Here is a 16,636-nt window from a genome sequence, read left to right as displayed (position 1 = left end):
TTGCTCATATTTTTATTTCTGCTTACCCCTTTTTAGGAACTGTTTCAACAAACAACATTACTTGAGCATATTTTGGGTGTAACATGAACAACAGAACTTTAGCCTGCTTAATGCCTAAAATTATACTGCGTCATAATTAGGACCTAACATGTACTTTAACATGCTTAGGACCTAACATGAGCAACTGTACTTTAGCATCCTTAGGACCTAACATGAGCAACTGTACTTTAGCATGCTTAGGGCCTAACATGAGTAACGGTACTTTAGCATGCTTAGGGTCTAACATGAGCAACTGTACTTCAGCATGCTTAGGGTCTAACATGAGTAACTGTACTTTAGCATGCTTAGGGTCTAACATGAGCAACTGTACTTTAGCATGCTTGGGGCCTAACATGAGTAACTGTACTTCAGCATGCTTAGGGCCTAACATGAGCAACTGTACTTTAGCATGCTTAGGGCCTAACATGAGTAACTGTACTTTAGCATGCTTAGGGCCTAACATGAGTAACTGTACTTTAGCATGCTTAGGACCTAACATGAGCAACTGTACTTTAGCATGCTTAGGGCCTAACATGAGCAACTGTACTTTAGCATGCTTAGGGCCTAACATGAGCAACTGTACTTTAGCATGCTTAGAACCTAACATGAACATCAATATTTTAATATTTGTGTGGCTTATCATGACTAAAACTACATGGCATGTTTAGTATGCAACATGAACAGTAGCACTTTATCATGCTTAGGTCCCATCATAAACAGTATCACTTTATCATGCTTAGGTCCCATCATAAACAAGAGCACTTTATCATGATTATGGCCCAACATAAACAATAGCACTATATCATGCTTATGGCCCATCATAAACAATAGCACTTTATCATGCTTAGGGCTCAACATAAAAAGCACTTTATCATGCTTAGGGCCCATCATAAACATAGCACTTTATCATGCTTAGGACCCAACATTAACAGTAGCACTTTATCATGCTTAGGGCCCATCATAAAAAATAGCACTTTATCATGCTTAGGGTCCATCATAAAAAATAGCACTTTATCATGCTTAGGGCCCATCATAAACAATAGCACATTATCATGCTTAGGACCCATCATAAAAAATAGCACGTTATCATGCTTAGGGTCCAACATAAACAGTAGCACTTTATCATGCTGGGGCTCAACATAAACAGTAGCACTTTATCATGCTTAGGGCCAACATAAACAATAGCACTTTATCATGCTTAGGGCCCAACATAAACAGTAGCACTTTATCATGCTTAGGGCTCAACATAAACATTAGCACTTTATCATGCTTAGGGCCAACATAAACAATAGCACTTTATCATGCTTAGGGCCCAACATAAACAGTAGCACTTTATCATGCTTAGGGCTCAACATAAACAGTAGCACTTTATCATGCTTAGGGCTCAACATAAATAGCACTTTATCATCCTTAGGGCTCAACATAAATAGCACTTTATCATGTTTAGGGCCCAACATAAACAATAGCACTTTATCATGCTTAGGGCCCAACATAAACAGTAGCACTTTATCATGCTTAGGGCTCAACATAAATAGCACTTTATCATGCTTAGGGCTCAACATAAACAATATCACTTTATCGTGCTTAGGGCCCAACATAAATAGCACTTTATCATGCTTAGGGCCCAACATAAATAGCACTTTATCATGCTTAGGGCCCAACATAAACAATAGCACTTTATCATGCTTAGGGCCAGACATAAACAATAGCACTTTATTGTGCTTAGGGCCCAACAAAAACAATAGCACTTTATCATGCTTAGGGCCCAACATAAACAATAGCACTTTATCGTGCCTAGGGCCCAGCATTAACAATAGCACTTTATCATGCTTAATAATAATAATGCTTTATTTATAGAGGATGACTCATTAGTCAAGGAATATTCTCCCTTGAGGCCCTCTTAAGGAGAGTTTAACAATGCACATTATATGAAGATAGCAATAATTAGTGTTTATTTTAGCATGTTTAGTATTAAAATACTCAATTTCAATATCTATTAGAAACACATGCATGCTCATGATATCTTTTCTTAAATACTCTAATATTTTTAGCAGATTTTTACATGTAGTGGAAGCTAATTCCACAGAACTGTACCAGAGTATTGAAAACTCTTTTTAAATTGCTCTGTTCTTGATTTTGGTACTAGACGGTTTCCATGTGATATTGATCTCAACTGGCATTGTGTTGAAAAAGGCCTGAATAAGTCCTGAAGATACTCTGGTGCAGTTCCATGTAGACATTGATATGAAAGAACTGCCTTGTGAAAATCTATCCTGTCATATATTGTGAACCATTTGAGTTCTGTAAGTAATGCTTTGGAGGGATGATCAACAGATGCATCTAAAATTACATGTGCTGCTCATTTCTGAAGTTTATAAATCCTGTCAAGCTCAGATTTAGCACAGTTTCCCCATACATTAGAACAATAATCCATTGTTGGAAGAATATATGACTTGTAGTATAGTTTCCATAGGTAAATATTTCTTGATTCTGCTGAGAAGGGAAATTTTGGATGACAATGTTTTACAAAGCTTATCAATATGGTCATTCCATAATAAATTATTATCTACGGACACACCTACAAGCATTTCATGTTTGACATTTTCTAATGGATGATTATTTATTGCAAGAGATAGTTTTGGGTTCCCTGACTTGTGTAGCTTTTGTGATGTCCCCAAAATCATACATTTTGTTTTACCTTCATTAATTACCATCCTATTTTGTTGTGCCCAGTTTTGGACTCTAATAAGGTCGGAGTTTAATCTTGTTTGGATAACTTAAGTATCAGAACTAGATGTATAAAAGGTTGCATCATCTGCAAACAAATCTGTATATGTGGATTCATTATTTAATGGTAGATCATTGATACAGATAAGGAAGGGGAGAGGGCCCAAAACTGAGCATTGAGGGACTCCTGAATGAACAGTGTGAGTTTGAGAGCTAATATTGCCAATGCTTAGGGCCCAACATAAACACTAGCACTTATCATGCTTAGGGCCCAACAAAAACAATAGCACTTTATCATTCTTAGAGCCCAACATGAACAACAGTACTTTGCAATCTTAGGATCTAAGACCCAAGGCCACAGAGAGCAATCACATACCCTGGGGTAAGAAACACATGGGCCTCTCCTAGTTCCTTTTCAAAGGAAATTTTAGTTTTATAGAATTAAAAACTGTTGTTTGGCTCAGACCCCTAAGACCAACACTACATTAGCATGTTACGTACCTAACATGAACAAAAAGCACTTTAGCATGTTAAGACCTAACATGAACAAAAGCACTTTAGCATGCTAAGTACCTAACATGAACAAAAGCACTTTAGAACATTAATTACCTAATTTGAACAAAAGCACTTTAGGTCGTTTAGTACCTAACATGAACAAAAGCACTTCAGCACATTAAGTACCTAATCTGAACAAAAGCACTCTAGGTCATTTAGTACCTAACATGAACAAAAGCACTTTAGCATGTTAAGTACCTAACATGAATAAAAGTAATTAGCATGTTAAGTACCTAACATGAGTAAAAGCACTTTAGCATGTTAAGTACCTAACATGAACACCAGCACTTTAGCATGTTAAGTACCTAACATGAAAAAAATCAATTTAGCATGTTAAGTACTGAACATGAACAAAAGTACTTTAGCATGTTAAGTACCTAACATTAGTAAAAGCACTTTAGCATATTAAGTACCTAACATGAACACCAGCACTTTAGCATGTTAATTACTGAACATGAACAAAAGCACTCTAGCATGTTAAGTACCTAACATGAGTAAAAGGATTTTAGCATATTAAGTACCTAGTATCAACAAAAGCACTTTAGCATGTTAAGTACATAACATGAACAAAAGCACTTTAGCATATTAAGTACCTAGTATCAACAAAAGCACTTTAGCATGTTAAGTACCTAACATGAACAAAAGTACTTTAGCATGTTAAGTACCTGATATGAACAAAAGTTGTTGTTGTTGTTGTGGGGTTTAACGCCATTTTTCAGCACGATGGGCTATACATGGCGGCCAGTATTAATGGTGGAGGAAGAACCCAGAAAACCCCGGAAAGAACCACCGACCTGAACAAAAGTAATTTAGCATGTAAAGTACCAAATATGAACAAAAGCACTATAGCACATTAAGTACCTAACAAGAACGAAAACACTTTAGCATGTTAAGTAGCTAAAATGAACAAAAGCACTTTAGCACATTAAGTACCTACTATGAACAAAAGCACTTTAACACCTTAAGCACCTAACATGAAAAAAAGTACTTTAGCATGTTAAGTACCTAATATGAACAAAAGCACTTTAGCATGTTAATTGCCTAACATAAACAAAAGCACTTTAGCACATTAAGTACCTAACATGAACAAAAGCACTTTAGCATGTTAAGTACCTAACATGAACAAAAACACTTTAACACATTAAGTACCTAACACAAACAAAAGCACTTTAGCATGTTAAGTACCTAACATGAACAAAAACACTAGCACATTAAGTACCTAACATGAACAAAAGCACTTTAGCATGTTAAGTACCTAACATGAACAAAAACACTTTAGCATGTTAAATACCTAATATAAACAAAAACACTTTAGCATGTTAAGTACCTAACATGAACAAAAACACTTTAGCATGTTAAGTACCTGATGTGAACAAAAGCACTTTAGCATGTTAAGTACCTAATATGAACAGAAGCACTTTAGCACGCTGAGTACCTGATATGAACAAAAGTACTTTAGCATCTTAAGTACCTAATATGAACAAAAGCACTTTAGTATGTTAAGTACCTAACATGAATAAATGCACTTTAGCATGTTAAGTACCTAAAATGAATAAAAACACTTTAGCACATTAAAGTACCTAACATTAACAAAAGCACTTTAGCATGTTAAGTAGCAAATGTAAACAAAAGCACTTTAGCATGTTAAGTACCTAACATGAACAAAAGCACTTTAGCATGTTAAGTACCTAACATGAATAAAAGCAATTTAGCACATTAAGTACCTAACATGAACACCATCACTTTAGCATGTTAAGTACCTAAGATGAATAAAAGTAATTTAGCATGTTAAGTACCTAACATGAATAAAAGCAATTTAGCATGTTAAGTACCTAACATGAACACCATCACTTTAGGATGTTAAGTACCTAACATGAATAAAAGTAATTTAGCATGTTAAGTACCTAACATGAATAAAAGCAATTTAGCATGTTAAGTACCTAACATGAATAAAAGCAATTTAGCATGTTAAGTACTGAACATGAACAAAAGCACTTTAGCATGTTAAGTACCTAACATGAGAGTGGCCCCGAGTGGCTGAGTGGTCTAAAAGGCTCTTCATTACGGATCACTGCCATCTCACCTCTGTCTGTGGCGGTTCGAGTCTAGGATTCAGCCAATGTGGGTATGTGAGAAAGCTTGCCAGTAGCTTCTTGTGGGTTGGTGGTTCTTTCCGTGGTCTTCCCGGGTTCTTCCTCCACCATTAATACTGGCCACCATGTATAGCCTATCGTGTGCTAAAAAATGGCATTAAACCCCACAACAACAACAACCTAACATGAGTAAAAAGCACTTTAGCATGTTAAGTACCTAACATGAACACCAGCACTTTAGCATATTAAGTACCTAATATGAATAAAAGTACTTTAGCACGTTAAGTACCTAACATGAACAAAAGCACTTTAGCATGTTAAGTACCTAACATGAACACCATCACTTTAGCATGTTAAGTACCTAAAATGAACAAAAGCACTTTAGCACGTTAAGTACCGAACATGAAAAAAAGCAATTTAGCACATTAAAGTACCTAACATGAACAAAAACACTTTAGCATGTTAAGTACTGAACATGAACAAAAGTACTTTAGCATGTTAAGTACCTAACATGAGTAAAAGCACTTTAGCATGTTAAGTACCTAACATGAGTAAAAGCACTTTAGCATGTTAAGTACCTAACATGAACACCAGCACATTAGCATGTTAAGTACCTAACATGAATAAAAGCACTTTAAAAAGTTAAGTATCTAACATGAACAAAAGCACTTTATCACATTAAGTACCTAACATGAACACCAGCACTTTAGCATGTTAAGTACCTAAAATGAACAAAAGCACTTTAGCATGTTAAGTACCAAACATGACAAAAAGCAATTTAGTACGTTAAGTACTGAACATGAACAAAAGCACTTTAGAATGTTTAGTGCCTGACATGTTTTCTCTGTGCTCCTTCTGCTCTTCCTTATTACTACACATGACATCTGTTTGATTCAAGCAAAGACACAGCAACAGACTTGAAGTGAATTTTGCATAACTTGTATACTAGTATACATTACCATATATATATATATATATATATATATATATATATATATATATATATATATATATATATATATATATATATACATACATACATACTCATTTATAAAATGCATCCAGCTGCAAACTGCATATAGACCCAGATCTGCAAACCATAATGCACTAGCAGATCTGGGTCTATGTAGTTTGTTTGGAATAATCAGTAGAACAAACAATATTGACCCTGATCTGCTGGCACATTATGCAACAGCACATAAAGGTCAATGTTGTTAACAGTTGGAATTGACTTATAAGTGATTCTATATGTATTGTTTTTGGGGAAAATGATTTTGATTAAAGAACTATAAATATTTGGGATGAAATATGTTAAATTTTACATGCTTTATTCATAAATTATAAAAATCCTCGAAAAAATATTTACATTTTAGAAAATTATTTTTGTTTTATACTGTATGTATTAACACCAACTGGCCTAGTTTGTAAATGGCTTGAATGTTTGTGTATATTGCTTTATTGTATTTGCTCAAATGCCCACAACTAAATTGACAGCCAGTTTTTACATGTCAGTGCATCATGTTGTGAACTAGCAAACATGTATTTAAAAGTTTTTACACTGGAGCCTATTTGTAGGTTGGGGTTTCAGTGAAAATTGTGGAGCCATGCTCTTCTGTGAAGGCATCACAAAATGTGATTTTTTTTAATGAAATCAATTGAAGAAGAAAAAATAACTCCATGAGCCTATATTATCCCAAGGTTTTAGTTGAATATAGGTGTCACTGCAAAAGTCATACCTACATCTCATCATTCACATCATGCTCTAAACTTAAGACATATAACAATGCTGTCAAATATAGCAAGTAATGTTGAAAAATATATGACATTCCAAAATGTTAACACATCACCACAGCCTTGTGTTCACACACATGATACAGCACCATAACCTTGTGTTTACACCTGTGATACAGAAACTCCTAGTTTATGGGATACAGTAATATTAGTACAACCAGTGACTATTATTGGCAATATTGGTCCCTGGGTGAATACAGCATCTGATGTGGATTATATGTCACTTTCAAGCACTTCTAACACAGCAGCTTGAAATTGTTGATAACACTGTGTCTGGCACTGAAAACGTGACACCTACCATATAGACTCACTAATATGTTCAGTCCAACTGCAAACTGCACTGACCCAGATGTGCCATTACAAAATGCAGTTTATTACAAATAATTAGTAGAACAAACAACACAAACTCAGATCTGCTTGTGCATTATGTGATAGCAACTCAGGGTCTATGTTGTTTGCAGTTCAGCAAGTATATATGGTATGTCCTATACACTAGTGATGTAAAAGGAGTTAGCAACCAAGATTTAAGAAAGAAACAGGCAAACATTTTTTGCTGGCATTGATTAAAAGGCAAATGTAAACCAGAAGTGTAAATTTGAAAACAGAGAATAAAGACCGATATATAGTTCAGCATCAGTGGTAGTAAAAATTTCAGTTAGATGATCTTTATCAGTGAGTTGGAGAAGTCACTTAGAATGTAATGTTGTAATATTGATTTCATATCAAGATTCATTAGTAAATCTTCATTAATTAATAGGAGATAGTAATAAAACTTTCTAGCAATTTAAATGTGTACATGTACTTTTAATGTGCTTTAAAATAGTTGGATGTATTACAACAGAAAAGTCATGAACTAAACTAGAGTTTTAGTTTTGATATTGTTTAAGTTTGCTGAGTTAATCTATATTAAAAGAATGGAAATTGGGGACCACAAAGCTATTTCAGATTCAAAAAAATTTTGGTTTACTGAGATTTCAGTCTTTTGAGATTTTGCTCTAAAATAATCATCAATAAAATTAGATGTCAATCTTGGATCACTCACTGAAACAATCCAAAATTGTATGCAATAGAAAAACTGTAAAAATTCTTGACTTGAAAACTATTCTGCATAGCTACAAAGAAAGAACAATATCATAGTTCAAGTGCTAGACAAATTACATCAGGAAGATATAAATTCAACTGACCCAGGCACCAATCATGCAACCAATGACAATGTAGGTACCACAATACTAGTATATACATACATACCTATCTTCATCATGATACGAGTCAGAATGACTAATGTACTCAGCCTCAGAATTGCTATACCTAACTGTGACTGCTTCATCTTTCTCCTCATTACTTGAAATGGAATTCAGTCATGTTTTACTTTTAGATTTATAACCAATCATGGAAGACTGAACAGAAATTAAACAACAAAAGTATTCAGGTAACAAGGATGCCTCATCACAGTGATGTAAATGCATGAATTCTTTTATTAAAATTATCTAGATTATGATAAGGATATACATTATGAACACCTGCATGAAATGGAGTATAGATATTGAATATTTGTAACAAAATTGACATTTCAGAAAACTGGAGAATGCTCTGTCCATAAATTAGCATATCCATTTCATTAAAACATGTTTCTCTGCTTTAACAAAATGATAATATTTAATAACTGCATGTGGTAAAATTTTCATTAAAATGTGTTTCTTTGCTTTAATAAAAAGATAATATTTAATAACTGCATGTGGTAAAATTTTGATTAAAACGTGTTTCTTTGCTTTAATAAAATGATAATATTTAATAACTGCATGTGATAAAATTTTCATTAAAATGTGTTTCTCTGCTTTAACAAAATGATAATATTTAATTGCATGTGGTAAAATTTTCATTAAAATGTGTTTCTCTGCTTTAACAAAATGATAATATTTAATAACTGAATGTGGTAAAATTTTCATTAAAATGTGTTTCTTTGCTTTAACAAAATGATAATATTTAATAACTGCATGTGGTAAAATTTTCATTAAAATGTGTTTCTTTGCTTTAACAAAACCATAATATGTAAGTACTGCATGTGGTAAAATTTTCATTAAAATGTGTTTCTCTGCTTTAATAAAATGATAATATTTAATAACTGCATGTGGTAAAATTTTCATTAAAATGTGTTTCTTTGCTTTAATAAAACCATAATATTAAAGTACTGCATGTGGTAAAATTTTCATTAAAACTGGAAAATCATTTATGTTATATAGTGTAAACTGCATAAATATGCACCCATACACATGTTCAACTGCTTTACCAATGCAAACACATTATTAAAGGAAAATACTGACATCTCTCTGCAAATTAGGTTGGCCAGTGGGCCACTGATATATCTTTTAGGCAATAGCTGACTGGCAGGACTGCAATGTTAGGCCAATATGTAAATTTGAGGAAATGGTAAACTACAAGCACCTTATATAATAACTGAAATAAAACCCACATATTATAATACATGATTGAGAAGAAAGCAAACCAATGAAGAAGAAATAATAAATAGTTCCATCTGACACATAACAGTACATTCAATTGTAACATCAATAATTTTAAGGTAAAACGTGCACCTACCTGTGATTTAACTTTTCACTGAATATAGGTACACTGACATAGAAGTCTTCTGGTTCTCTTTTTGCATGATGTTGTACTGATTCTCTCTTCTGTGGTTGCTCAATTGCATAAGAATTATCTATGTCATATATTTCTGGTGGTTGTATTTGTCGATGCACAGGTTTTCTTGATGGCGGCAGTGTGGTTACATCCTGTACTCTTGGTTCTTCCACTATGTCATAATCATTTTCTTTACTTGCAGAGACTGGGCGTGGTCTAGGAGGTGGAAGTTTACTAGATGTTGGATGTTCATGTTCTTGAACAGGATCATTGTTAGAAGCTTTCTGTGTGTAATTTCTTCTTGGCAGTAGTTGATGGGCTGATCTTGGTCTTGCCTTCAGCCCTCTACTGGCATACCTAATTTTTGTTTCACCATACCTGTTTGCAAAGACAAAAACATGTAACTGTATCACTGAACATAAATTCTGACTTCATTACACATGTGAGGCCCTGGGTGGTGTAAGGACAGATCACTCACATACTTCACCTCTGTCCGCGTGAGTTTGAGTGTCAGTTCAACCAGTGCAAGTATGTGAGAAAGCTTCCCGTCAATTACTGATCCACAAAATATAGTGGCCACTATGTATAGCATTTGATGTGCTGAAAATGTAAATGACGCAAAATGTTAAAAGTACAAGAATTAAATTTACAGTCCTTATTTCTTAATCAGATAATAAGAATCTTGGGGGGTGCGTGGCCTGGGCCTGACGTACCGCTTGCCAAAGGAAAGTGAAGCGTCTCTCATAGCCTCTCCTTCCCAGGTGTAGTGATCGCTGCAGGACCACTGTCTCGCTCTGCGGGGCAGGAGGTTACTTGCATATGGCCTCTCCTATACTATTGTGTCCACAGCAGCACCTTCACGCAGTGCCCCCTGTTTTAACAGAGCCTGCTGTGTGGCGCGACCAAGTACCCGGCGGTATAACTGGGTGGGCAGACTGGGCTCATTAGCCTTGGCAGGCAACCAGTCTAAGAGAAGGGAAACTCTGACCCCAAACCCGGGCAGATGAAGCTCGTTAGCCTTGTCAGGCAGTTCATCTAGGAGAAGGAAACTCTGATTCAAAACCAACCAAGTCCCATCCATTGGATTATGGCTCCACTGCCTTGTGGATATCTTCGGGAGAAGGAAAGGCTACGGGAGTAAACCCAGACAGAAAATCAGGAGTGGAGCCCCTAAGGCGGCTGGGGGTCGACTACGGCCTCCTTCCGGCAGCTCCTGCATCCAAACTGGTGCCAAATGTCATGCTCAGCATTCCTTTGGACCCCACCAGCAAGGACGAGAGGGGGATCCTGACGTCTGGGCAGCCCAGGATCTCCATATTCCACGCCCAGGCTTGCGCCCTGGAGAGGACACTCCAGTCTCGCTACTGAGTGAGGAAACAACATGGAAGCTGACAGTTTACGGGTTATAAGTCCCACCCGATTGGCGTAGGGAAGGGGCGCCACGGGTCAGCTTTGACGGTGGGAGGGATCATCGTGTCCCACTGGCCAACTATTGCCCGCCTCAAGCCGGGCAGCCCCCGGTCAATAAGGTGTTGACCCGCCATCGTCTGCCTGCTCCAGTGGGTGTCTGGAGCTCAGTGTGTTGTTCAGCATGACAAGCAGACGGTAATTCCACACCAGACAAAAGAAACAAGAAACCAATAAAGAAGACTCCAGCTCTTTGATTTGCAAGCTGGAATGTGCGCACCATGTGTACAGGCATCTCCGACGACCTCAGAGAAGTGGACGACACCAGAAAGACGGCCATCATCGATAGAGAACTCACCAGACTAAATATCAGCATAGCTGCCCTCCAGGAAACCAGGCTCGCCTCTAGTGGCTCCCTCAGAGAGGAAAACTACACCTTCTTCTGGAAGGGTCGAGAACCTGAGGAGCCCCGTCAGCACGGAGTGGGCTTTGCCATCAAAAACAATCTCCTGGCCTCGGTTGAACCTCCAGCAGGGGGCACTGAGCGTCTCTTGTCCATCCGCCTCACCACTACTTCAGGTCCTGTCAACATCATCAGTGTCTACGCCCCATCCCTCACGTCATCAGAAGACGTGAAGGATCAGTTCTATGGGCAGCTGGACGAACAGATCAAAGGATGCCCCAAAAATGAACCACTATTCCTCCTCAGCGACTTTAATGCCAGAGTAGGTGCGGACCATGAGTCCTGGCCTACCTGCCTCGGATATCATGGCACTGGAAAGACCAACGAAAACGGCCAGAGACTGCTGGAGCTATGCACCTACCATGGCCTGTGCATCACAAACACCTTGTTCAAGTGTAAGCCACAACACAAAGTGCCATGGAAACACCCCAGATCTCATCACTGGCACCAACTCGACTTGGTCATCACCAGGCGCTCTGCCCTTAACAGCGTCCTCTCCACCAGAACCTACCACAGTGCAGACTGTGACTCCGACCATGCCCTTGTGAGCAGCAGAGTGCGACTACAGCCACACGTGCTACACCGCACAAAACCAAAAGGATGTCCTCGCATAAACACTGCACAGATGTCAGTCCCTGCCAAGGTGGAGGAGTACGTGTCTGCCCTGAACAAGGCTCTCCAGGACCTGCCTGAGTATGACGCTACAGCCAAGTGGAACGCCATGAAGGGTGCCATCTACAGTACAGCTATGTCAACGTTTGGCAAGAAGGAACGACCCAGCCAGGACTGGTTCAATGCACACCTATCAAGGATGGAACCACAAATCGAGGAGAAACGAAAAGCCTTCATAGCTTACAAAAAACGCCCTAATGAACGGACGCTTGCTGCTCTCAGAAGTGCCTGAAGTAACACCCAACACATTGCTAGACAGTGGGCAAACGAGTACTGGCAACAACTGTGTGAAGGGATCCAGCGCAGTGCCGAGTCCGGACACATCCAAGGCATGTACAGTGGCATCAAGAAGGCTCTAGGCCCTACAGTGAAAGGGGTCGCTCCCCTGAAATCCCTGACGGGAGAGATCACAGACCGTGGGCAACAGATGGCCAGATGGGTGGAGCACTACTCAGAACTATACTCCAGAGAAACGTCAGTCACTGATGCAGCCCTCAGCAGCATAAAGAATCTGCCCACCATGGAAGAGCTCGACAAAGTGCCAACCTTAGAGGAGCTCAGCAAAGCAATCGACTGCCTTCCAAACGACAAAGCACCAGGTAGTGACAGCATCCCGCCCGAAGCTATCAAACGTGGAAAACCAGCATTGATTAAACCACTGCACGAGCTACTTTGCTGCTGCTGGGAGGAAGGAGTAGTCCCCCAAGACATGCGTGATGCCACAATTGTGACCCCTTACAAAAACAAGGGCGACCGCAGTGACTGTAATAATTACAGAGGGATCTCGCTCTTGAGTATTGTTGGTAAAGTGCACGCCCGCATCATACTCAACAGGCTGCAGTTGCTGGCAGACCGTGTGTACCCGGAATCACAGTGCGGCTTCAGAGCAGGCAGGTTGACGACAGACATGATCTTCTCCCTACGACAACTCCAAGAGAAGAGCAGAGAGCAAGGTCAACCACTCTACATGATGTTCATCGACCTCACCAAGGCCTTTGACTTGGTCAGCAGGAAGGGCCTTTTTGAACTTCTGAGTAAGATCGGTTGCCCCCCAAAACTCCTCAGCATGATAATCTCTTTCCATGCAGATATGAAGGGAACAGTCCTGTATGATGGATCATCCTCAACTTCCTTCCCAATTAACAGTGGTGTGAAGCAGGGCTGCGTGCTGGCACCAACACTTTTTGGGATCTTCTTCTCCCTGCTCCTGTCCTACGCCTTCGACACGTCCACGGATGGCATATATCTACACACCAGGTCTGATAGGAGCCTGTTCAACCTGGCACGACTGCGCTCAAAGACCAAAGTGAGAGCTGTGCTCATCAGGGAGATGCTTTTTGCAGATGATGCAGCTCTTGTGGCCCACACCGAGGAAGCCCTCCAGAGACTGGGAGACTGTTTTGCTGTTGCCTGCGCGCACTTTGGTCTCACAATCAGCTTGGAAAAAACAAATGTCAGCATGCAAGATACCACCATTGCCCCTTCAATCAAAATCAACGGTGTCACCCTGGAAGCAGTCAACAACTTTACCTACCTAGGGTCAACCATCAGCAACACTCTCTCGATTGATATGGAGCTGGACAGAACGCTTGGAAAGGCAAACACCATCATGGCTCGATTAACAAAGAGGGTTTGGGAAAACAACGCGCTGACAGAGCACACCAAGGTCCGAGTCTACCAGGCCTGCGTTCTCAGCACCCTTCTATATGGAAGTGAGACGTGGAGTACCTACATGAGGCAAGAACGCCGGCTCAACTCCTTCCATATACGGTGCCTAAAACGCATCCTGAAAATCAGCTGGCAAGACCGTGTTCCACACAGCGAGATCCTGCAGCGTGCAAGTACCCCCAGCATGTACTCCCTGCTAATTAAACGCCGCCTTCGATGGCTGGGTCACGTCCGACGCATGGAGGATGGAAGGCTGCCAAAGGACATCTTATATGGACAGCTGGCCACTGGCATGAGAAGAGTCGGACGCCCCTCACTCCGTTTCAAAGATGTGTGCAAGAGGGACATGAAGGCATGCAATATTTCACCTGATGACTGGAAAGAGCTGGCTGAGGACCGAGGCACCTGGAGACTGGTGGTAAACAATGGCATATCAGTCGCTGATGCGAGGAGAGGCCAGTTGGTGGCAGAGAAACGTAAGAGAAAGAAGAACGCAACAGCAACCACAGTAATGCAGACTTCCCAGTATGTCTGCACCAACTGCAGTAGGGACTGTCACTCACGTATAGGCCTGCACAGCCACAGCAGACGTTGCCAACAGAGACAGGCAACACCCCAAGGGCGCTATTCGCATGGTCTTTCGAGACCGAGTCGCCAATGATGATGATGATGATGAATAAGAATCTTAATGCAGACAGAAACATATTAAACAGAATCCTGATTTTGATAAAGATACCACTATTCGGAATGAATGTGTAATTTCTTCTTGTCTTCCAACCCATAACAATAAGGTATCTTCCTCTGTAAATGTGAGGACAGTTTCATGCTACAATCTGACTCAGTGGATAAATAAGGCATTATAAGTCCAAAACTTTTTTTTTAAAATTTAAAATTCGTATTGCAGTCATACAAAGTTGAATTTACAAACTTTTTTGCAACCTTAATGGCTACATGAATTGCAATGCCCCTCCCTCCACCCCTGAAGTCAAACTATGCCAATTCCTGCAAGAGCAAGTCTATACAATGGTTTTAAATTCCTTTCCACATTATTTTATTAGTCTTTGAGACTAACTCAGAATATAAATGAGATTACCAGTATGTGAATTTTATCTGAAAACCAACAAATTAGAATAAGGATGCAGCATTTGATGATTTGGTTTTTTTTTAAATTATGCACAATGGAAAAGGAAGGAGTGCCTAAAAAGTGAACACTCATTATCATATCTGAGAAACAAGACACAGTACCGTGGTCCCTTATAATAAATCCCCTCAGTGTACCACACTTTTGTAATGCAAACTGGTCATAAATCCCTTTACATTATTCAAAAGCAATACAATGGCCCCTCAATAGGTCCCCTCAGTATACCACTGACATTCTTATAATATGAGGATCGTCACGGACCCCTTTATATTATTCAATAGCATTACAATGGCCCCTCACTATAAGCCCCTCTGTATACCACTGCAAGACTTATAATTCAGATTTGGTCTTGGATCCCATTACATTATTCAATAGCAGTACAACTGACCCCCACTATAAATCCCCTGTGTATACCACTGCCCCTCTTATAATATGTGGATGGTCTTGGATCCCATTACATTATTCAATAGCAGTACAACTGACCCCCTCTATAAATCCCTTCTGTATATCACTGCCCCTCTTATAATATGGGGATGGTCTTGGATCCCATTACATTATTTAATAGCAGTACAACTGACCCCCACTATAAATCCCCTCTGTATACCACTGTCCCTCTTATAATATGGGGATGATCTTGGATCCCATTACATTATTCAATAGCAGTACAACTGACCCTCACTAAAAATCCCCTCTTTATACCACTGCCCCTCTTATAATATGGGGATGGTCATGGATCTCATTAAATTATATTATTGTTAATTAACTCATTTCTTTTCTTTTTTTGAATAGAACAATCAAATTACAATGTTATCTCATATTAATACCCTATTTAGATGTTCATTAAGCAATGTTATGACACAATCTTGTTGAAAAATCTCTCAGCATAGGGATCATACACTTATAAAGTGAATCCCATGTATGGTCCTTCAGTGAAAAACTGGTTATGGAAACCATAAAAGTGGACCACCTTAAAGGTGCGGATGCTTCATAAAAAAGGATTTTATAATATTACTATTAAATAATAAAATGAGATCCATGACCAAAAAAAAACATACCATACAAAAAGGACTATCTTATACTATGGAACCTTATAGTACTGGAACATTGTATGAATTATGATCACTAATACAACAAGAACAATGCCTTGTTTTTAGTTTCTTGCTAATGAAGTTTTGAGAATTGTAGACATAATAAGATTTACACCTGTTCTGAGAAAGCTCATTGATTTATGCAATGTTTTATGTCTGTTACCAAGGTTACTGTACTTTGAAAATAAACAAACTATGGATCATTGATGCAATGTATTATGTCAGTTACTAAGGTTACTGTACTTTGAAAATAAACAAACTATGGATCATTGATGCAATGTATTATGTCTGTTACCAAGATTTTACTGTAGTTTGAAAATAAACTCATACTGGATCAGTGATGCACTGTTTAATTGCT

General features: G+C 38.7%; 1 protein-coding gene across 2 annotated transcripts in view; it reads right to left on the bottom strand.

Annotated features, from left to right (window-relative positions):
- Positions 1 to 16,636, bottom strand: part of LOC149794262 (uncharacterized) — a 37,786-nt gene that overhangs the window by 16,576 nt on the left and 4,574 nt on the right. For both annotated transcript variants that reach the window (XM_089968401.1, XM_089968403.1), the window contains exon 3: positions 9,801 to 10,217. In XM_089968401.1, coding sequence (XP_089824527.1) covers positions 9,801 to 10,217 — 417 coding nt within the window. The remainder of the gene's footprint in view (positions 1 to 9,800; positions 10,218 to 16,636) is intronic.

The sequence above is a fragment of the Sinohyriopsis cumingii genome, chromosome 8, assembly GCF_028554795.1.
Source record: "Sinohyriopsis cumingii isolate HCF-2022 chromosome 8, ASM2855479v2, whole genome shotgun sequence".
Lineage (NCBI taxonomy): Eukaryota > Metazoa > Mollusca > Bivalvia > Unionida > Unionidae > Sinohyriopsis > Sinohyriopsis cumingii.
The sequence above is the reverse complement of the archived record's forward strand: the minus strand, read 5'-3'. Positions and strand labels throughout refer to the sequence as shown.